This window comes from Amblyomma americanum, chromosome 7 (assembly GCF_052857255.1).
Source record: "Amblyomma americanum isolate KBUSLIRL-KWMA chromosome 7, ASM5285725v1, whole genome shotgun sequence".
Taxonomy (NCBI): domain Eukaryota; kingdom Metazoa; phylum Arthropoda; class Arachnida; order Ixodida; family Ixodidae; genus Amblyomma; species Amblyomma americanum.
The window spans coordinates 107,426,141-107,450,391 of NC_135503.1; the positions used below are offsets into that span (position 1 = coordinate 107,426,141).

General features: G+C 48.4%; 1 protein-coding gene across 6 annotated transcripts in view; it reads right to left on the bottom strand.

Annotated features, from left to right (window-relative positions):
- Window positions 1-1,146: 1,146 nt before the first annotated feature.
- LOC144099462 (uncharacterized) overlaps window positions 1,147-24,251 on the bottom strand; it is a 111,908-nt gene continuing 88,803 nt past the window's right edge. For all 6 annotated transcript variants that reach the window (XM_077632776.1, XM_077632775.1, XM_077632774.1 and 3 more), the window contains 4 exons: window positions 23,792-23,869; window positions 22,271-22,421; window positions 9,661-9,816; window positions 1,147-4,712 (listed from right to left, as the gene is read on the bottom strand). In XM_077632776.1, coding sequence (XP_077488902.1) covers window positions 4,566-4,712; window positions 9,661-9,816; window positions 22,271-22,421; window positions 23,792-23,869 — 532 coding nt within the window. In that variant the 3' untranslated portion in view covers window positions 1,147-4,565. The remainder of the gene's footprint in view (window positions 4,713-9,660; window positions 9,817-22,270; window positions 22,422-23,791; window positions 23,870-24,251) is intronic.

Genomic DNA, 24,251 nt, shown 5'->3' on the forward strand with positions numbered 1-24,251 from the left:
AGCGCTACTACGCGCTTGTGGCGGGCGATTACGAGATTTAAATTCATGCGGTCCTAATGGCAAATGAAATAAATTGATTGGACAGTTATGCGCCAGAAACAAGCACAGGAATGCATTCGCATGCGCAGCGAGCATCAGTGCTGCAATATAGAATGCTATTTATGCTCCAAAACATGTTTATTTACGGGGAAGGGTTGTGAAATTAAAAGTAATCAGCAATGAGCATTTGCTTGCGTTTCTTCTGTAGAGACTCCATCAGAATCACCTGCAGCTTGCCTAAGAGGTCCAGCGCAATGTCCGAGTTCTCATTGCAGCGGCAGAGAAGTAGTGCGCTGCAACAGCGAGCACGACGCCACTTCATATGCACTTGGCGGTGGCATAGGCTCGTCGCCGCATTCGGACTCATCTCTGTTGGCTGTGTTCACCGCTCGCGAGCCCTGTGGCATCTGCTGACAGCATGCTGCCTCAATTATATCGGCGTCACTCGATGGCGCCAACTTCTCCACACTGCTGCCCAAGTAACTCGCAGCAACAAGAAGCATGACGCCAGCGCCCGAACCGCCATATTGCATTGTGTACATCACGTGATCGCGACCCAGCAACCGCGGCAGAATGAAAATCTGGAATGGCTTGTGCCGAAGCATCGGCGGCGCGGGCGAGTGCTCTGGCAGTGAAAACGTGCTTCGGCATGCACCGGAGCGCGGCTCCGCCAGCATCATGGCTCGTCTTTTTTTCTCTTCCATTGTTTTACATCTCTAGTAAACTTGCAGAGCATTGTACTCGCTATGGGTCAGCTTCTATCTACGAGGAGCGGTGTCAGCCAGGTGCTCCTAGTTCGAATGAACCATAGCGGATGCCGACCTGTTCAAATTAACCGCAAGTTCGAATTAACAAGCTTTTACTGTATACGACTATTAACAGACAGGCTAAGATTTTTCAGCACAGAAATGACTTCGCATCCAACCAAGATATGCAATGCACATTTGCCGGCTTCAGTTGCTCAGCACTTTCTAAGTATTTTTAAGCCTACCCAAGGCAATGAGTTCTGCTGCACTTCAGACTGATTAGGCGCGTCAGATGATACACTTTTTGTCTCCTGGACCTATTAACCAAATTGAAGGTCCACCAGGAAGCACAACTGCACACTTGAAGAACATATTGGTGCACATTTTCATGTACGTGTTTATTCACTTCGTCAAGCAGCTTTCTTTTGCTGCACTCAGATACGGAACACAAACAAGTGTCTCATCTCAAGTGACTTTACCAACAGAACTTTGTCTTACGGTGTATAAACAGGGGTTCGGTAAAAACGGTTCACGACGTCCGCACCTCCCCCTTCGTCGAGGCATCACCGTGGTTTATGTACAAGTCCTTACGAGTCATTAAATACAAGTTCAAGGCAGGGAGAGGGGTAGAAAGAACATGGAGACGCTGGGGTGGGCGGGTTGCTCGGTGAGTTGACAACGGGCACGACAAGTGGACAACAGAACATTTGACGCGCACTTCTTGCTCTTTCGTTTACTTGCACCAGGGTCCCATGACACAGTCTCGAAGAAACAAAAGAACAGTGGCACTGAGTCCTCCTTTCTGGGAACTTCTCCCAATTAACACACGGAAGCTCGCCCAGAACAAAGCAGGCAGGGTGCTGACTTAGTGGCAGTGTTGGCAGAGATCATGGCATCTAGCCAGAAGACTCGCAACACTGGGTTCGGCGAGTGCTCGAACAGCTGCAACATGTTCCGCAATGCAAACATCGGCAAACGCACAAGTGGGATGCAGCGGATTCCATGGGGGCGGAAGGTGTGAAGGAGAGGGTGTGATGCAGAAAAGAATCAGGCAACCTTAAAGTGATAGGAATGTGATGCAGATCGGGTGGTGGTTGAACGGGAGTGCCCCCCTAGAGGCAGGGCGCTGAACCTACTCTCAGCCTTCTCGCAGCCTGATTAAACCACTGCCGCATTTCACTAACAAGACACGGTACAGTTGTGTGGACCTGCAATATCTGTGCTAATTCCATGCACAAATTGCGCCCCAGTTCCATCACCCCCTACCCCCGTCTTGGCAGAGTGACAAGTGGCATTCCCAAAGCCATGGCTACAGTTCACCACTAGTGGAAGGAACAAGAACATGGAACTGCATCCTTATGCATGAGAGGCGAAGAGGCAAATGCCAGAATAACGGGAGCGCCCTGCTCCAGTGGTGTAATGTCGGAAAACAACTTTGGTTTAACTACGTGCTCAAGCAACAACAGGAAACGCTCTCAATGAAAGTACAAAATTAAAACAGCCCACCCAGTGCCCCTAAATCAACAGGGGCCACACACCACTAAAAAAAAAAAATGCCCACAGCAACACACACACACATGCACACTTGGTTGTGATTTTTTTACCAGAATAGGGTGCACTGCAGGAGAACTTGCACCTGCTCACCGAGAACAGCATTAACTCTAGCACTACATACAATGCGAAAACAAACAAAATTAAAACTAGCAACACAAACAATACAACTGTTTAGAAAATCTGTGTCCACTGAGTTCCATTACTTTGATACTGGGCAAAAAATAAAAGTTCAGCAGGGCCAGGTTTACTGCCCCGACCTTGCCCCGTCTGTTGGACTAACACAAAACAGACAGCCGACCAGCGTAAAACACCACGCTCAGGATCCAACTCGTGTGATCAAAAAACTAATTTGCATAGGTTGACAGGACACTCACTCCTAAGAGTCACTCGAACAGGCAATCCCTTCTCTCCACACCATGCAGGTGGTGCACAGTGTTTGATGTGACAGGAGGTATTGCAAGAAACAAAAGATAAACGTTGTGCAAATCGGGGATGCCTAACCATAAGCACTTGTTTCCGCTGTTACTCGATGCTGACCACTATTGGCTGCTCGTGCTAAGGCAGACGCACGTGTTAGCTGGTAAAAGAATGAGAGAGGAAAATATAACATTTGCTTCAAATGAAAAAATGCACAGTGAAAGAGAGTAAATAAAACAAACTGAGAAGAAACGCTCGCAACTTAGGCAAAAAAAAAGAGGATTGGAGAACATCGAAGTGCATGCAGAGGGCGCACAAAGTTTTAAGCTTCCCCGGACTGCCAATCTGCACACACACCAGGGAAAGCAAGGCTTATCCAACAATGCCACAGTGAGGAGGACAACTCTGAAAGCTTGGTCTGGTCATGACACCAAACCTTCTCGCATCCGCCGAAGAGGACCACTTGGCCAGTCAAGAGAAGCTGGTCGGTCGGCAAGACACACCCCTGCACTGCAAAGTGGCGGCCCCCAATTCACTTCTTGCCCCACGGTAGGCACAAACGCACACACAGACCCGTCAAGCACTGCACAGTGTGCAACGCCACCTCCACAGATACGCACTCCACTTGCAGGCACAACAACGGCGACAACCTTGCTGCAGGCAGAACTTTGCAGACACTGACAGCATGGCGACACGTGCGAGGACTGCCGAGAGGCAAGGATGCTCTACTGCCTCCACCGACGCAGCACCATTGTCCCTTGGGTGGCGTGGAGAGATTCTGAGCTCGCCTTCCAGTGCAGAAATTGAAGTTGCCGGCTGAACATACCCGAGCCCTTGTACCCTCACTAAAGCATGCGCACCACCTGCCAGAAATGCAGCACCCACAGCCAGGGTTTCCTGCTTGGCCACACAGTGGGGTCCTGGTAGCACCTCCAGCACACCTACACTCTGAAGAAGTGAGGGTTCACCTCAGCTTCGAGGAATTTGGGAGTTCTGTTGGTGCAAAGTGCGACACACTGCACAGGCCCAGAAGCAAACCTGCAGGGGTTGTGTATTTTTGACTAAAGCTGTAATTTTTGGAGGCAGCTACCTGGAAGAACCTGCTGGCACTTTTTCAATACATAAGTAAACTAAATGCTGCTGCTGCTATTCCTGCAGGATAGTGCTACCTGCCCAAGTCAGTGCTGTGAAAAAGGCAACTCACAAAAAATCCCGCCAAAACTGTGCCCAAGTATTAAACACCCTGTTCTAGTTTTTAGGATACCCTGCGTTAACCTCAACTTTTGATTCAGGCAGGGTAACCTGGCTTGGTGAAAAGAAAAAAAAGGAGATAAAGTTAACATTAACCTCCATTGCCATGCTGTCAGGGCAGATGCTGAAGAGAGCACTGTGGAAGAGTTTGATCTAATTTTTTCGCCAGCCTCTTGCTGTGGCTAGTCCCAAAAAGGCTTTCTCAGTCATCTTATAAGCCACTAGCACAGCAACAATCTCCACACTGAAGGCGAGGGCATCCTCCGCACGCAGGCCACCCATGTTAAGCTGCAGCGGCTGTAGGTTCAAAGTGTCAAGCCAGGAACAACCGAAGAAGCAAATGCCATAGGCCACTCGAGGCAATGAGCAAGGCTGTCTTTCTTGTCACTTAGTCACTCAGTGCGACGGTGGTGCACCCTGAGAAGCCGTCCAAAGATGCGGTGCTTGGAAAGCAAAGGTCCAACGTGCGGGGCATGTCGTAAACTGCGGAGAAGACGGACATCTCCTGCCAGGAGTGCCTGATCGTGGTGACTCCCTCTAGTGGCGACCTTCACAAACTCAGCTGGGTTGAATGCTGCCGCTGACGCCACTGTTCCCGGGGGGACAGACAAGGATGACTGATGTTGGTGCAGTCACGAGCACAGTGGTGGGCACTGGCGGCTCTTCCACGCGGAGTGCTGCTGCCTCCTCTTCCTTTTCTTCCTCCTACAGCAGCCACAACAAAGCAAGGAAAGAAACTGTTTAGCCACCTTGAAAACACTGGGCTGGACATTGTAATGTTCTCTTGTTGCCGCACATGCCAGCATTTGTGCCTTGCATGCCCATTTGCTGGCTGGCCATTTGGCAAGTGCCCTAGTTAATGCCTCAAGGCAATGGCATCTGCTGAGCATGACTGAGTCTACAACACTGCTTGCAAGGGCTATGAGACCTGATAGCTGAGAGGGAGGAGGGATAGATGTATGAAACCAGAAAACATCAAGAACAAAAGGCAGAGGAGCTCTGAACGATGCACCACTCTCAAGAAATTGTTACTATACCAAACCTTGTTCGATGGGCAAACACTGCAGGCGCCCACTCAACAATTCAGCAGCACCACCCAAGCCTTTCTGTTTGCTACAAAGAAAAGCCACTATTTAGAATATTTTAAAAGAGCTTAAGGCAATAAAAAATTCCAAGACTGTGAGACTGTGGCTTTGAAGTAAAAGAAAAAGAATTGGGTGAAACAAAACAGATCTTCATGGGGAACACTATGCTGCACTCTTACGCTGCACGTATTCGTTCGCGGCATGATCTGCCTCAGCGTCACACTGTCTGGTATCGTGACACGAGGTGGTGTGGGCATGATGAAAGCATGACTGGTCCAGGGACAGTCTAGTACTATCGCTTGCAAGCGGAACGTGAGGAGTGGTGAAATTCGTGATTTTTTAAAGCCGGTTTTTCGCTGAAAGATTATTTTTTAAAGTTCATGGGTCTTGCAGAGTCAGAAAAATCGTTTGGTGACTACAATTGCAAAAAAAACTTTCAGCATAAAACACTGCACCACATCACTGAAAAAGAAGGAAAAACATGGCTTCACTGGATATCCTTTTCAGCAGTTTACAAGTGTGCTCAGTAGTAAAGTTCACAATGACGTTATCGTTTACTTAAGTCGTTATCTTCAAGAAAAGAGCTTAGAAATACAATGAAGCCTCATTAATTCAAACCTTGTTATATCAGAAATCCCAATAATTCAGACTGGCGACACGGTCTCGACCAATGCCCATGCAAGTCAGTGGTGCCATGCGCTCATTTTTACTTATGGGGCTTAACGTACCGAAACGGCTAAAGCTGTGAGGGACGCCGTAATGGAGGGCTCCAGAAATTTGACCACCTGGTGTTCCTTAACATGCACTGACATCACAGAGTACATGAGCCTCTAGCATTTTGCCCTGATCGAAATGCGACTGCCGAGGCCGGGTTCGAACCCACGTCCTTCGGGTCAGCAGCTGAGCACCGTAATCACTGAGCCACTATGGTGGCTGCCATGCGCTCTCAACTGGAGGTTGTGTCACAGTAAGAACAGCACAGCAAGCGATCATCCAAACACCCTGTTTCAGATGAAATATGACGTCAAAGAGGTGCACGGAACGGCAGGTGTGATGCGTTTGTTGGGCCATTGGCAAAAAATTGTGCAGCTGCATAGTTTCGGTTCCCCTTTCCCAAGTTTCACCGCAGACCGCGGCGATAGCAGTTGGCCATGCATCAGCCAGCCAGCTGCATACATTCTGCCTAGTTTTTGGCGGAAGGCAACTCTCGAGTCAACACACTTCCCCTGTTCCCGTCCCTGCATGGTTGTTTAGTTCTTCCCATGCACTGGAACTGCGCGCTTGTCACGCACTGCCTGCACAAGGTCATGAGACATAATACAGTCGAGCCCACACATAACGAACATGACCGTCACGCGGCATCCGTTCGTTATATCCCAAAGTTCGTAGTAAGTGGACCACAGCTTTAAAGACAGTTCCTTGTCAAAACACAAAATGTTTTCTTTGCAAAAAAGTCCGTGATGGACGTGTTATTGCAGCGCAGTCCCGATGAGGGAGGTTTCCAGTTTATTTAAAGCAGAAGCATGCTATCACCGAGGCCCTTGGCAGACAGGTTGCCTGAGGCTCTCTATGTAGCTCATTGCTACAGGTGCGCTTATGGGTGCTGGCTCTGAAGTTTCATCCTCATCTGATTCCTCCACGTCACTCTCGTCCTGCACTTCAGAAACGACGCCCTCGTCCGTGCACGGTTCCGCGGTGTCGGCGTAATCATCGACGGAAATAAAATCATTCCAACCAATGTCATGACCCCCCATGACGGAGTCGACGACACGCTGCCACAAATTGCTGCTGGGCTGGTCATCTTCCGAAGCATCAGGCTCGGCATCAGACACTGTGTCGACGAAGCCGGCCTTGCGGAAGCAGTTCCACTCACCAGCACCGCCCAGGCCGCTTTCATCATCTCTGCCGCTGAATACAATGGAAATGGGCACGGTGTTCCTGTCCGCCATCCCGAATCACAATAAGGGCCCGAGATTTGAACGAAGCCAATTAAACGACCGCACCGCAACAAGAGTGACAAAAGTACGCGATGGGGTAGACATGCAGCGTGCACAGGTGGCAATCTAGCCAATCAAGCTAAAGGTACATGCGCACAGCGCCAGCAAAGAGACCAATGAGGGGCGTCCGTGAGCGTCAGTGCAGCCACCTCTTGGCTCCCACGGAAGGCCTGCTTCACGAAACGAGGCCTCTGCAATCAGCACTGGCGGCAGCACGGTTGATCGCGGAGGCCACGCGCGGATTTGCAAGAGAGTGAGGAGATCGGAGCGGAGTTGTGAGGAGGGGCGGGAGGGCGATCTTGGAAGGTGCATCGGCTGGGAAAGGGTAGCTCGCTTGAGAGCGGCACGAAACAGGCCGTTCAGTTCGCCTGCGATGAGGCTTGGGAAAACATACCGCGCGCCGGGCGCACGAAGGGGTCGGAGGCAGGTTATCTCGCATCGCGGCGTCGGGTTTGCGCCGTCCGTTCGCTGTAACTGATCACCAGGGCTTAATGACGTTCGTTATATGTGTGATTTTGTGCCATTGAAACAATATATATTTTGATGGTTGCACAGGTCTCGTTCATTATAAGCGAAAGCTCGTCTTAAGTGGGGCCGTTATATGTGGGCTCGAATGTATTGTCATATCCTTGATGTCTTTTTTTTCATTCTGCCAGTGACACTAGCAATGGTAGCAGCAACCAGCAATGTGTTGTGGGCCTACGGATGAGCTTGACTATAAATCTGAAAAACCTGGTTGATGATCACATCTGTAGCTAGCACGCAATCACTGAAGGATGGCGAAACAAACCAAACATAAAATCACTCATATATAAATCATTTAGACCCAAATCAGAATATGCATCTGCCAAATGGAAACTGCATTAAGCATATTTAATCAGTGCTTTGGAAGCTGTTCAAAACCGTGCCACTCGATTCATTTGCTTTTCATACTCGTAAAACATAAGCATTTCATTTCTCAAAAGCAAAATCCAACTGCAGCCCCTTTCGTCACTGCACTGCGAGCCTCTCCCTTTGTCATGAATTCTTTCATTCTTCACTCAATCGGGCACTGTATATCACAGCCGCAGCCCGCATATTTCACAGCACTTGTCATCCGCTTCAAGTTGACCGCCCACCATCGCACACAACCACATTTTCTGCTTCATTCTCTTCTCGAGCAGCTACAGACTAGAATGGCCTAAATCACCATCGCTTCAACATATGCTTTTAGAGGATGTGTAAGCGATTGTTTTTAATTCTCAATAATCATTATTTGTTTGCATGTTTGTTTGTTTATTCAAATGTTATCCCACACCTCATGTAACACACCCATGAAATAGGCAGCCTTAAATGTAAATAAAATTAAACAGGCACCTGCTTGGGAATGCAGTGACCATTCCAGCAGCACAAGTGCCAAAATTACAAAAATTCGAGGCAAGTTTTTTTCTGCAAACTATATTTCTGAGAATACACACTGTGTTACGTTCGGAACCAAGGTACGAATATAATGAGATTTTTTTTTTTCCGCTGCTCATCAAGGTAGCTCTACAGCCAGGCTTGCGAGCCGCGGGGAGCAGCCTACTTTTCAACGACCTTGAGGCCATGGAGGCATCACTCCTGGCATGCAAGGGCAAGGTAGTGTGTGGCTACAAAAGCGGAAAGGAGAGAGTAAGAGCGACACAGGTTTTCAAGAGAATGGAGCGCGTGGTGTAAAGAGAAGACAGTGAAATGGTTGTGGGGAGTAAGAATGAGAAAAAACAACGACGAACCAACGTGCACTGTACATGTTGAGTGGCATATGAACCAAGGCACTCACACGTGGGAACCAAGGCACTCACAGAGAAAATGTTACTTATTTCGCACAAAACGCGACCACAGAATGGAAAAAGCCATTTCAGCAGCGAGAAGAGGTAATCAATGCGGTGTGGGTGCGAAAAATGAGATCGATGCAAGGGGACAGAATGCCGAAAAAAACTCCGGTCCATAACCAGGCACGGCATTCTTTCCGGCTTTCCGCAGTAGCGCCTCGCGGAAAGCCAACGACACGCGACCGCATGTTCCCTTCAACAGTGGACCATACTGTACACATGATATGGTGACTTGGGCATTGGTGGCGAGTCCAAACAAGGTCCGGAAAATCGAGCAGTCAGCTGCGGTGCGTCCCAAATTTCAGCTGCTCTTATACATTGACTGTATGGGCCATGTCGCAGTGCCGCGAAAAAGTCAGAATAAATCACGCATGCCGGAAAAATCAGGGGCCTGAATTTTCGGTTGTCGACTAGTTGCGCAAATTAATCCACCTATTTTAGCATAATAATCGCATGCCAAGCATTTCGGTAAAAATTTTCCTTTATTGTAGCAAGGTTCTATTGTAATTATCCATCAATGTAGCTCTTCCCCAACACCAGAGCTGTCACTCACACTGCACAACAAGCCGAGGTTTCCTGTCCTCTGTATTCGAGCTCTGTGGATGGTCAAGCCTCGACACAGAGAGCCAGAGGCATGCAAGCAGTGCTTATTGTGCAGCAAATGTGCAGCCAGTGCGCAAACCAAGAGACAGAGAGAGAGACAGATGGAGGGGGCACGCACCTTGCGCCAGCGTTGGGGGAAGTCACTTCCAGGGTTCTGCTGCATGTGCAGGTTGAGGATGAGGTCACGGATGGCTGCCCTCTTCTGCGCCACCTGCCCCTCCGGAAACCAGTTGCCCAGCTCTAGCCTCACCGGTTCCCCAGGGCTTGGCGGCTTCTGCATTTGCATATACATGCACAAGTCACAACGGAGGGAGAAGGAAATGAACGGGAGAGGGGGGCGACAAAACGGACAGGTAGGTCAGAAAACGATTCTGCTTGGCTACACCGCACCCAGGAAACAAACAGAAGGGAGGGACATAGGAGGAATAGAGGGCAGAGAAAAAATACCAGCTCTGGACATACGAAAGCATGCAGCACTATCACAACCTGTCACAAAAGTGTGACACCTGCAGGAGATGAAACACAGCAACTCTACAGCAGAAATGACGATCCCCAAGGCCACTGTCAGGTCATGGGGGTACAGTCAAACCCCGCTACAACGAAATTTTAGCCACAACAAAGTTCAATAATCCTTTGTTATAATGAAATCGCTTTATTCAAAATTTGTTCCAGTCCCGACCGAAACACATGCATTTTAAGCCGCTTTACTCGAAGCGTACGAACAGCCTGACCCGCTTAGAGCAAAGTGCAGTGTCAAATGCATGCATTGTCAAATTAATACCGCTGACGAATTAGTCTCATGCAGGCACAGAACAGGCCACAAAAGTACCAAACCTACGACCGATGACCTGCCTAGTAATGGGTACCAAGCCGGTCCCGAGTGCCCCCTGCTGTTTACAGCAGAGTGAACGAAGCTGTCAAATTTTATGGTGCAGTGCACCTAAACTGGTCACAATCGCATCGCTGGTGTCCCCCATGATAGAATCCACACAAAAATAATGTTTTCGCTGTGCTTTGCGGTGCCAGAAAACTATGCTCTCTTGGATGCCGAAAAGTGGCCAAAAGACTGTGGGCGGACTTGCGCCGTAGCATTCCCTGGGGTGCACTCGATAAGCAAGTTTCCCGCTCTATAGAGCACTTCTGGCGCTGAAACGTGCCAAAAAGCGCAAAAGTGTCCCTCCAATTATGAGGCCATTCACACTTGCGAGTAGCAAGCAAGCCGAGCTTTCGGCAACGACGCCGACCGCAGAAGCGCCGGGAAGCGAACTGAGCTGCTCCCTGGCTGCCGTAGTCGTTAAGCCTAACCGTTTCACATCGGCCAAAGGAGACAAAGCTCTCGAAACCGCACAAACGTTATTCCCGAGAGTTTTTACTTGCAAGCATGAACAATGGTGTTGTTGAGCTGCTACCTCGTCGCATGCCCTTTGCAGTGTTCGACGCGAGGAGCTACGTTAATTAACAAATCGGGAAGACGACTTTGGGGAAGCTGGTCTAGAAATTTGCTCACCACTCGCCATAATCGTCCTGCATCGCAATAAAACACCGCCCCTAGCTTCGTTGCACTTTCGGCGGTGCAAATTGACCGATAACTTGCCAAAAACATGAAAAATCCGAGCATCGCCAGCGGCGAGTCAGGCTGTCAGCATGGCAGGTCAATGCAACCACTGTGTTTCTGCAGCGATTTTCTTGAGCCAGTCACACTCGATTCGCATCATCTGGCTAGACAAATGGTCTAAACGCGTCAAATGGTCTAAATCGAATTTTGCTCCTAGACATTTGTCAAATGCACAGACGTGACGCTGCACGAACACCAACACTCGAACCGCAGAATTGGCACAGTGTCGTCGACAACGATGTGCCGAAAAACTCTCGCCGAAAATACGCATTTTGCAAACTTTACAGCTGCACAACTCGGGAAAAAATTGCCCAGTAATCATGCAAAGCCCCTACTGCAAAACCGTTCAGTTTTCACTACCGTGCTATGTACCCACAATGAGTGGCTAATCATTTTTTGAGCACAACAAACACAACCGCAGACTCGAGCCACAGCATCTGCGGCACTTTCCAGCACAATACTCTTGTAGTCTTGTGACTCCCCCCCCCCCAAAAAGGGGCCACTGCCTTCGAAATACCCCGAACTGCCCCCATAAAAGCAGCCGCTGCCCTCGCGATTCGAAACACCACGAAGGTTGAATGCATGAGTGGCGACTGCGGCCTCGTGCAATAGTTGGCCAGTTTAGAGCAGGGGATGCATGCGCCCGGTAAGAACTTGAAACAACCAAAGCTCACTGCCTTTTTTGCACCTCAATAAAGTTTTGCTTCACTGAAATACATGGTATTTTGACTTCCCCGCAGTTGCGGCGCAATTAAAGCTTGACTACTATAGATTTTCTCGGGTGGTCGCTTATATCGAATTACCGCCTATAATGAATTCTTTCGCCGTCCCACTGACTTAGTTATAAGGAGGGATTACTGTACGCCCGATTCCCCATCAGCAAGCCATACAAGGTGATGCAATCATTTCCCCCCAAAACAAACTATTTTCGGAGCGTGGATCCGCTGCAACTAAACTTTTACAAGTAAGCAGCCGATCTTCTTTTTTTTTGCGCGCCAAAATATGCTTTGCCGAAGACAGTTTGCACTTGGAGTAGCACTGCTCACATTCCTTGCGGAATCAGATATAATGAGCAGACACATGAGCATGAAGATGCGATCTGGTGCCTGCGATTGTTTTGCCAACAGCTCGGAGTCTCCGACCGCACACTTGCTATCCGCAACCATTGGTGAGAGGTGGCTTGCAGCTTTTCCGCTTGCTTTGTTGAATAAGGCGTAAAGGAAATCAACAGTGTGCATTTCAATGTAAAGTTGATGTGTGGACGATGACAGACGTTTTAAGATAAGCGGTGGCTAGTTCTAAGCACTTCACTGTGGCTTCAGTGGGGAGCACATTAGGCTTAGCAACACAGAGCAAGCGGGGCACAACAATCCGCTGTTGCCCAACGAAAGCTTGCCATCTCACTTCTGCGTTGCAGGCAAGCATTGTGCTAATGTTTTTTTTTTTTGTCAGTACTGGTTCGCTTGCAAAAGATAGATCGTAATCTCGTGAGCAACTTCCAGGCAACAGGCAAAACTTCCTGCAAACCCAGAACCTGAGCAACAGTGGTTCGGCAACCCTCAGCTAGTCGCATAGTGTGTCATCATGTATTATCGCCGTGTGCAATTAATGCTTAATGGAGCAGTACAGCTTGGACACCAGGTCTTTGTACAGTCGATCCCGGGTATATCGAACCCAGATGTATCTAATTATTGCCTGTATCGAACAGTTGAAAAATCCCCTTGGGAATCCCATGCAAAAGTATGGCGCTATTGTTCGCGTATATAGAACTCCCGTGCACCGGCGTATCGATGTATCGAACTCCGTGCTGAGCTGCGGCCCTGCAAGTGCACTTCTCCCACCATACCCCACCCCCGCAAGAGCGCTTCTCCCATCGCATCCCACTCCCGCAAGTGCGCTTCACCTCACGAAGTTCTCAAGATGTTCCCGCGAACTCACGCGCGCTGCCCCGCACTCTGAGAAAGGGGCGTGTGGGTAAAAGGCACGTGACAAGGAGCACTTGGAGTGCGATTGCGTGTGAAAGGAAGGCGAGAGGAAGAAACCACGCTGACCGCAGGCACCCGTTTCCTGTGTTTTGGTTGGCTGACACCACTGGCGCAGCGAGACGAACAAGGGCAGTGCCGCTTGGGCTTGTGGTAGTGCAGAGACGCAGAGCGGTGCGTCTTTCGATTCGCTTTGTTCCTTTTATTCATGTGGCCAACGCGAAGGCTTGAGACTCGTGTGGTGCAGTGCGTTTTTCTTTCCGCTTTTGGCACGTGTTCCGGAGCCATGGCCGCGAAAAAAACGCAAGAATTTGGATTTTTCAACAAAGGCAGACATCATTCAATGGGTGGAGGCTGACGAGAAAAAGTCGTCGGTCGCCGCGGCGTTCGGAATTCCTCGCAACACCCTGAGTACGATCCTCAAGAACAAAGCCGATGTTAAGCTGAAGGCAGTGCAGTCCAGTCGCCCTGGAGCGTGTTGTGTGCGCGTCCCAACCTTTGACAAGGTCAAGAAGACATTGTACGCCTGGTATTTGGAGACACGTGCCAAGAACATACCTGTTGATGGCCCAATGCTCATGGAGAAGGCCAAATGGTTTGCTGTGGCCTTCAGAGAAGAGAGCTTCACTGGTAGCACTGGTTGGCAGCAGCATTTAAGGGGGGACACGGGTCTTTCGGGCCGAAAAATCTCGAAAAAATCAGTTTTTAGAAAATGTTATTTTCGAAATCAGCAGCCATTTATCTACCTCTCTGTTAAATTTCTCGCCTCTAAGGTCAGTATTTTACTCACAATACCAATTTATATAATCCATGTCGCCCGAATTTGAGCTGAAATCGGCGCCGAAACAGCAGTATTTCGCAAAGCGTAGCTCCCGTTTTATGCGCGGCACCGCAGCCATCTTGGTCTCATTTGAAAAAGCCGCCTTTCGCCTTCAATTTCCCGCCACTACGGCTTCCGTTCGCCCATTGGTTGCCGAGAAAATAGCAAAAAAGAAAAGGTAGTATTCAAAATCCTATTGGCTGCCGCGGATCACGTGACAGCAGGTCGTCATCCGATTGGTGGAGCTGGCTGGCAGCGTCTGCTTGATGCGCCCGAGCCGCGGGGAGACGCGACTCTTTGTGCCGGACCGTGCAGTGCAAGAAACGCGCAGCGATGCCTGGTTCAGCGCGCAAGGTGCACTCAAGGCATAAATTCGGCAAGAAAAGGAGGAAGTCGCTGGTCGATAACCTCAAGAGACGCCCTGCTGTGCGCCCCGACAATGATGAAACTCCTGCGCTGAACGATCGTGTCGGCGAGGCCGCGCAGGTAGGCCTAACGCGCTCCACAGCACGGGAAGCTGTAAGCGGCAGTGCCCACATCCGCCGTGATACAGTGATGCTGGAGCCCTCAGATGTGCTCCAAAATAAGACGAAGACTGAACAAAAACTGCGAGAACTCGCCTCAACTCCATCAACGGAGCGGAAGTCTCGTTGTTTACGTGATGGCAGCGCGTCGGACTGTCTGCTCGACGAAGCAAGCTTCACGATCGTTTGTTTGGAATCGCTCAACAGTTTGTTGAAACTTGTGAAGTGTAAAACGTGTGGCGGCAATGACTTGAGCTTCGTTAAAGATGAGCGAGAATACGGCCTTGCCGTTAAACTTTCTCTTCAATGTGCGAGCTGTGGAGACGCATCGTCTGCATGGAGTTCGCCGCGGGTACGTGGCGATCAGAAGATCAACCCTTTTGTGGTGAATGTGCTCGCTGCTTGTGCAATGCAGAGCACTGGCAACCAGCAGACAGCTCTAAATGACATTTTTTCATCGCTGAACGTTTCGCACCGCGGTCTCCACAATAAAACGTGGCAAGACTATGTGAAAAAAAAGTTGACACCTGCAGCAGCTCGTGCAGCCGAAGAAGTTACACAAGAGTGTGCGCGGTCGGTTCGAGAACTTTATAATGAATTGGACCTTGGGAACCCCGGCAATATTGCAGTATCATACGACGGCACTTGGATGACACGCGGCCACACATCCCACATTGGTGTGGGAACCGTCATCGAACTGTTTACCGGGCTTGTGCTGGACTATGTTGTATTGTGCAACTTCTGTGCCGGCTGCGAGCGAGGCCCAAAAGAAGGTGACCCATCATACCAGTCCTGGAGGGCTGGGCACCTATGCCAAAAAAACTCAGAAAAAAAGGCTGGAGAGATGGAAGTTGAGGCAGCCCTTATTCTTTTTGAAAGGTCGTTGAAGAAGTGTGGCCTTCGCTATACCACAATGCTTTCGGGCGGTGATAGTCGGGCTTTTCTAGCTGTGCAAGAGGCAGATGTGTATGGATACATCAAAGTAAAAAAAAGAAGACTGCATAAACCACGTGCAGAAACGTATGGGAACAGCGTTGCGGACTTTGTTGTCCAAACACAAAGGTGCCGAAAACCTTGGAGGAAAAGGCAAACTGACAGGCAGCCTCATAACAAAGTTAAGCTCCTATTATGCCTGGGCTTTAAAATCCCATAATGGGGATGTAGAGGCTACGCAGAAGGCTGTGATAGCCACCTACCACCACATTACCTCTACTGATGAGGCATCAAACCATAGCTTCTGCCCATCGGGACTGGACTCTTGGTGCCAGCAAAATGCGGCAGCAGCCCGAGGCGAATCTGCTCCAAAGCATCGGTACAACATTCCACCCCATGTTGCTAAAGCATTGCTCCCTGTCTATGAGCGACTGTCGGATAGGAAGCTCTTAAAGCGGTGCCATAGGGGTAAAACCCTAAACAGTAATGAAAGCCTACACTCTTTGATATGGGCCTTGGCACCCAAAGAGCGCACGCATCATTGTTTACTGTTGAGGCTGCCGTGGCTGAGGCAGTAATGCGGTTCAACGCAGGCAGCAAAAGAATTTCTGCAGCAATATTACAGGAACTGGGCCTCAATACGAATGCTATGAGCGCAAAAAGAATGCGAGAGAAGGATGAGCGCCGAGAGCAAAAGTGCGCTCGAAAGCATTCCATTGCGGAAAATATTCAAGGAGTGCTCAAGAAGCGGCACCTGGATACTACTGGCAATCAAAAGGACTACATTCCTGGTGGCTACTAGCCATTTCCTATTGTAAATATATTACTGCACTTGTAAATATTTATTAAACTGTCCCCTGCTTGTTTTTGGGGCTTTTCTCAAAATGCATATGGTTGACTGCTAGCAGTCTTGAGGCCTTGATATCTCAGCAACCAAGTCACATAGAGCTGAAATTACGGTTGCAATGGAAAGCCTAATGTATGCTGTGTGAAATGTTGGGAGCAGATTTTTTCATTTTACCTTAAAAAAATAATTATTTTCGTTAATTTACCATTACTTGGTACACACATTTTTTACACTGAAATTCAGAAGGTTGTAAAATGAGTAATAATTGACATATCAAAAATTTGCTCTCAACATTTCATAATTCACTATTCTGGCTATCTAACCATGCCTTAAAATTAATTTTAGATGAAATCATTATTTTGCTATTTGGGCCTCAAACAATGGGCATTAATTGTTAATTATCTTGAAAACTATTTGGCCTACACTTAAAATAAATGCATATTTGAAATCAGCATAAAAATTTGAATAAGTCTATGCATTTTTATTAAGATTGGTCAAAAAACAACAAAAACAGCTTTAAGACCAGTGTCCCCCCTTAAGAGTCGCTACAGCATCGTCGGAAAGACCCTTTCGGTCGAAAGCGAGGCGACTAGCACAAGTCACATAGAGAAGTGGTTGTCCGAAGAGTGGCCAAATATTTCCGATAGCTTTTCACCGTCGCAAATATTCAATGCAGATGAAATGGCACTGTTTTGGCAAATGGTGCCAAACAAGACTCTGCCTCTAAGGGGCACTGCATGCCATGGTGGAAAGAACAGCAAAGAGTGCGTATCGATTTTGATTGCTGCAAATATGGATGGGTCATGCAAACTACGGCCGTTTGTTATCGAAAAAAGTAGGTCGCCACGCTGCTTTAAGGGGGGACGAGGGTCTTAAAACTAATTTTTTTATTTATGGCAAGAATCTTATGAAATTTTGCACACAGATGCGTTTTTCTCTTCCGATTCCAAAAATGTAATCATAATTGAGCTAGTGGTCTTAGCTCAAAAGTTACCGTACAAAGTCTACAGCGTAATTAGGTAATTTCTTACGGAGTATTAATGAACTTTCCCATTGAGTTTTGTTGCTTTTAATTACATGAATTAATAACCAGAGAGTTCCCATACCCGATGACATTCTTCGTTTTTCCCTGAAGGCATGTCATCCTGATATATTATGTCAAGAGTAAAAGGTCGCAGTATTTGACACTGCAACTTGTTAAAATAGTCGTAAACTGCCATTTATGCGTGGTCTAAACAAAAAAAGTAAGAATGTCATCGGGTACCTTATTTCTCTCCGAAGAAAATGGTACCGAAGTTATTCTTGTGAGACAAAATGAAGTTATCAAAATCCTGCGTAAGGCTGAAAAGATTGACCAAAAATATGAAACTGAGAAAAATGCATTTGAAGTTTGACCATATGTTATAAGATGAATGGTCGGTAGCTTCACTGTGATATTTCCCACCAAAAATGACACGTTCTTCAAATTTCCAAATCTGTCTTCGGATTCTAAATATGTCAACTAAGACCGAAGATATCACAGACAAACTGATGTCTGGATAGCATATGCTAGTAGGAATTCAGCAAAATTTGTGGACTTGAAATATAACCAAGACAGTGGCAATACTTTATTACTGTCTTGCCAGTTATAGCATGAGGGCTGCAAAAGCTTGGTAACTGAACAATTCTCGTCCATGATGACGGTGATTTGCACCTGTTCCGAGCTGTATTCTGGAGTGTTTCTTGTTGGTAGTCTACATCTGTCCGGGGCTATAGTTTGGAGACCTGTTTCCTTTGTGCTTCCTAGAGAGCCTTTTTTTTGTCTGCATTATTGCTTAAAAAAGCTGTCGTTGACTTGTTCAGCCTTCCTTGGTCCTTTTCAAGGCTGCGCCGAAGGAGGTTGCAGCCTGGAGTGTAGCCGAGGCCCAAAGACACGCTCTCATTGGTTTTCCTCCTGCCTTGATTAAATACTGCAACAGCTTCAGCAACTGCTCTAGTCACGCTGAGTAAAGATGCATGATTATTTTTGGATGCTTGTGTCCAGATCACAGAGTGCAGGCACTCGCTCGAATTTTGTGTCTTGCCATCGGCACACCTCTCCAGCAAGGCATCATCGCTAAGTCGAACAAACACTGGCTCCAGTGCTGTGCGAACAGAGTCTGGCAAAGCGTCTTTGTGAGCAGGAGCCTCTTCACCATTAGCAATAGCACGATTGTATTTGCACCATGAGCTTCGGCCATCTGGACACAAGCTATGGTCGGGGGCACTGTCGAAGCGTGGCTTGGACTGCCTTCTTCATTTCTGGCACATCATGCGTATGGCTACGAAGGGCGTACCCATAGTAGTTCGTGATTTTTAAAATTTTTTCTTGGGTCAGCTTCCCTCTGCCCCCGAGTGCTTCGCCCTGTGCCTTTTTCCTGTCAACTAAGCTTCGTAGTGCAGTGCCCATGCGCTTGTGCACATGGTTAAGGCAGTCCTTTTTTTCAATGGGGACAAACCCATACACGTTTTCTTCCTTCAAGGCATGGAATGTGCGGCTGTCTCCGTCACAAAGCACTGTTGTGTAGCACAGCCCATGTTTGGAGAGTGAGCGCTTAAACATCATAAGGGCTGCCTCCACTTCCATTCGCCCTGCATTGCAGTCAATGTTCTTTTGGCACTCGTGCTCCGAGACCCAGTCTTCATATCCTTCATCGGAAGGTTTGGGACCGATGGCGCAACAGAGACAGAAGTTAGATAGAACGACGTGGTCAATCACCAAACCAGTGTACATTTCAATGATGCAGCCCACTCCAATATGTGATGACCGCCCTCTGGTTATCCACGTGCCATCAAAGATAACGTCAATGTTTCTTGGCTCCAGCGAAAGGTCTTTGTAAACATCCTTGATAATACTCACACTAGCAGCTTCAGAGGCTGCTGCAGTGCCCTCACAGACCTCGACCACTTTTCTTAGATGAGTTTGAAACGTTTTGTGGCGGAGACCTCTGTGTGAAAGGTTCATTCCAGCACAAAAATCTGAGAGGGCCGTGACTCCTTTTCCGATGCTCTGGATGCTTTTCAAGGCCCTGATATTCACCTCAAAAGGTGTCATCTTAGCAGGTCCTTCAGTTCTCGGTGATGAAAAACGCGCCACACGATAGTCGCACACCGAGCACGTCACCTCCAGTTTCACTGCTAGTCCGAACTGCTTGTCGGACTTGTTCAAATCGCGCGTAGCCAGCCCGCACTTGCCACACTTCACCGCCGCAAAAAGGTCCTTCAGCACTGCCATGTCCACCACGATAAAGTTGGTGCCCGATTCTGCTTCCGAGTGCACCAGGTCCACTTCAAGAAGATCGAATTTCCACTGCGTTGCCGACTTTGCATCCATGCCGCGCTTTATCATATCTGCGTGTTCCGTACGCGCGGCGATCTCCTCCGCCGTGTAATGCTTCGTGTCGTGTCGACAAGAACTGCTGGGTCCTGGATCAGATTCTGGAGCAAGTTGACCAAGCGTTGGGGAGGGCGACGCTAGCTGAGGCTCCGAACAATCCTCACTTGGCATGATCGAACGTCGGACAGGCGATGAGGCAGGCGACGCTCGTTGTGGCAGTGAACAATCCTCATTCGGCACAGTCAAACGTCAAGCAGGCGATGAGGCAGGCGACGCTCGCTGTGGCTGCGAACTCTCGTCCGGCACGGTCGAACGTCCCGACGTCGACCCGCGCTTCGTGTTGGGCGGGCGACGCTTTACCCTCCCGTACGCAGTACACGTCTTCAAACGTGCGTCTCCCGGCATCAGTTACTTTGTACTGACAAAGTAGGCAACGTAAGAAAGAAGAAACCGCAAAAAAGGCCACGAGAAACTTTGCTAAGCGAGCACTGCGCAAAAAGAGACGCGGACAGACGCTCAAAGCGAAAACCACGACGCGCAAAAAAAAAAGAGAAAAAAAATGGCGCGCCGGTCGCGTCAGCCAATGGTAGGCCTCGGACGGGAGGCTCGCCTCACCCGCGCACCCTCCAGCCAATTAGCGGCCCAGAAAGGGCCTTCACAAAACCGGCTAGGGCGGTCGTTCTCCTTGACCGACGCCATTTTGAGATGCCGCAAAATGCGCACAAAGAAACAAGCTTCAAAACGAGCCCAAGATGGCGCCCATCGGCCGGATGGCTCGACCGCGGCACGCGCGGGAAGTTCGAACAAATTTTGCCCGTTTCGGGGCACTTCGTGGCTCCCGTTATGTTTTGAAAGTCGATTTTACCGTATTTCCCGATCGAATTCAGCGTTAATATTTTCAGGGCAGGTGCTTGAAGGTACAAACATTTCGAAAATGCATTTTTCTCAAAACCGACTTTTTGGCCAATTTTGGTCATTCTAAGACCCGCGTCCCCCCTTAAGAACACAAAAGGCCTCCCGGTTCGATACGCGTCCAATAAGAAAGCTTGGATGACACGCGATTTTTCGTTGAGTGGCTACAGGCGTGGGATGCCGAACTGGAGAAGTCTGGCCACAAAGTTTGTCTTCTTGACAATTGTTCGGCCCATCATGCCATCTGCCCATTAAAGCAGATCACCGTCAAGTTTCTCCCGCCAAGCACAACGGCAAAACTTCAGCCTCTCGGCCAAGGCATCGTGAAAGCGTTAAAAGGTTGGGTACAAACGACGACTGGTGCAGAGGCTCCTAATCAACCTTCGATTAGGAATCGAACTCAAGGTGGACCTCCTCAGAGCCAATCAAATGCTGGCTGGTGCTTGGAATGACGTGAAGAAAAGCACAATTGTGAACTGCAGACGACAGATGTCTTGACAGTGAAGACGATGACGCTGGATGCCTGGACAGCGAATTTCGCGAGCTCTCGGCATTCCCGGGCACCATCCTAGGCAGCGTTACAGCACGCGATTTCGTCAGCGCTGACGACAGCGTGCAAGCTGTAGCGGATCGCGCCGATGCGGAGATTGTGGCTGACATCATGGGTGACAAGGACGCAGACTCGAGCAGAGGCGAAGGTTCTGACGAAGAGGACCAACCACCATGCACTGCAGCTGAACTTGCATCAGCTTTCAATGTCATTCGCCGCTGTTGTGGCACAATGGAAGGAGCTGGCCTTTTTCATTTGGACACTGTCAACAAGCTTGAGGACAGCTTAATGAACTTGAGGGTGCAGAAGAAAAAGCAAGCAAAAGTCAAAATTTTTTTCTTCCGAAATAAAGTGCTCTGGTCATCGTGCTGTTTTTTTTTTACGCGCCTTGAAGGCACAGATCGGTAAGTTCCCGTTAGTCACGACATCGGGAAACTGCCTTGAGATGCGTGGAGTTGTTAGAGAAGCTTTTGACATGCATAATTTATATTTCGAATTATCAATATATCGAACTATTTCGCGATCCCCTTCGAGTTCGATATATCCGGGTTCGACTGTATTCACAAAGCAGTCTCTGGCAAAGTGTCATGTGCAACTGAATGCAGAGTTGATGCCGGTTCACGAAGCCCTGAGTCTACCCATCACTTGCTCTGAACTCCGCAGGTGGTATAGCCATGCAGTGTGCAACAGCATGGGCCTTGACCTGGAGTGTTTACCTTGACACATCATCACTGTCCTTCTTTGATGGTACAATGTACTCCAGCAGTTTATCCTCGAATTTTCAATACTGGCAATGCTTTTTGTGGAATGTCTTCACAGTTTTGTTTGCTGCGAGAGGTCACTTTTCAGGTCGCACAACTGGCACCCACACTTGTCGTTGATGACCAAGTTGGGGTTGATTCATTTCTTTCCACGGAATTCTGCAAATGCTGAATTCATGCATATGCAAGCCATGCGGTAAGTTTCCAAGCAACGTGAAACTGGGTCCCTCTTTGGTAACATTGTTATTTCCCAGTTGCTGGCTGCCAAGTTCGATGGTGTAGTCCTAACAGGAATATGTACGGCTGCTACAGGATTTTTCGTCTGAAAGCTGAAACGTGCTCTTGGAGCTTTAAATCTGACCCTGCTTGTTCAGAGGTGCAAAGACAACCAATTCGGCCACTATGGTGGGGGGGTTCAAACGCTCTCACCTCAAGGAAACTCTCAACGTACTGCAGCAGGTAGACGCCACAGTCACTGAAGTTGCCCTGCTGGGGCGTACGTGGTGTGTAGCCGTGCATGTTGGCAGCGCAGAAGGTCAGCTCAGTGCGCTTCTTGGCCCTCCACTCCTCCGTCAGGTACCTGCAGAAGTGGCATCATTCGCATTCCTACCTCACCAAAAGCAACCTTCGACAGTTTCATTCAGTTCAACACCATTTGACATAGTCAGACAGCACATGTGCACAACTGATCCTGGATACAGTAGAATCTCAATGATACGAATGTCACTGGGTTGCAATGATATTCGTATGATCTGAAAGGAACAAAACTGTAGCCCTGCGCTTTTCGGTGGTTTTTTTGAAGAAAATTACCATTAGCTTTGAAGGAAAAGAAAAAAACTATTCGCACATGCCTATAAAATGGTGCTGGCATACTGCGTATTTCTTGAACAGCGGGCGATCAAAGTTCAGTGCGACTTGACCTCAATGTAAAGGACTGCACGTGCTGATTCACACCTTTGGAACAATATAACGTATGAATTAGGTGGTGTTTTTCAAGGAGAATTCATAGATAGCTGCGAAAAAACTTCAGGATTGCGCAACAAAAAACAAACTGATTTTTTTGACCCATCTTTAGCCACAAAGAGCCGTGTACACCCTTAATTAAACAGCATTACAGTATGCTACCTATCAATATGGTCATGGCAAATGCGCAACATGAAATCCATCGATTAAATGACACATGACTGACAACTAAGAATAACATGATGGGTAATGAAATCTAATCGATCCGGACTTCAATGGACTAAAAGAATGCCAGAATTATCCGAAGATCGAGGATCACTGTGTTTCGCTTTGCCTCAAAAGATTGACACAAACACAGCCACATTATTTCAGTCTCATTGAAACACTGCTTTAGCTCATTTCTGCACAGTGGTCGCTTGTGAGACACAGGGATGACTGCAGCACGGTGCCCATGCTGTGCACGATGATCTTTGAACGTGACTCTGATTGGCTAATGATGTGATGTGCTCCACCGCGCTTTTTCGAAATCCTTCACTTATCTCTGCTGGTGAAATAAAAATTATGCTCTTCTTGCAACAATCAGTTAATATGGGCTTCTGTACCGCACAGCATAACAACTGACAGGGATAGAGAAATTAAGTTCTGTCCTGTCCCTTTCCATCCCTGTGCCCTTTTGCGGTGTGTGGCTGGAGAATCGTGGCCTAATATATACACAGCAAAAGTTCATGGGGTGTTGGCATGCGGAAACTTTTTTTTCGGTGTCATCATGTGAGCCGATCTTCTCAAATGCCTGAAGTCAGGAGAGGATGGGCACGCTCCATCCACTGGCAATATCACGAGGCCATCCGATCGTGAGGCAGGAGCACAACAATTTTTTTCCCCCCCAAGACCATGCACCTAATAAACCTTTTGCTGCTAAGAGCACATGTATAAAGTGCCAGCCAGAAAGAGGAAAAGAGGAAATGGCAAAAAAGGGGTCACACTCACTCTCGAAGCGTTGCAATGATGCGGCCCTTGCCACAGAGGCCCCCCCGCAGAGAGTCCAGGATCAGAATGTAGGCCGTGCTGAAAGAAGAGAACATGGCCACCATTCGACAAAGCTTGATTCCTGGAAAGCATGGCAACAATGCCTCACTATTTCGGGACACCGCAACCACGGCAACAGCTTTTGACCGACTCTCATAGGGCGACTCCAGCGATTTTCGACCTCCATGCATTTTACTGAAACTCAAGGCAGGTTTTACGAAGTGTTCTGATCCTTTGTGTGAAATTTCGCAACTGGGCGGTGTTTCGTTTCAACTTAAAACAACTGTAATTTCTTCCGTTTTGCGGCCTCAATCGAGGCGATTTCTTTGGGCAACCTTGCATGTTTGATGTCACATGCTGCATGTCATAGACGTTCACTCCACATATGCTGAGGGAAAAAATTTCAAGCTTGTTTTTGGCC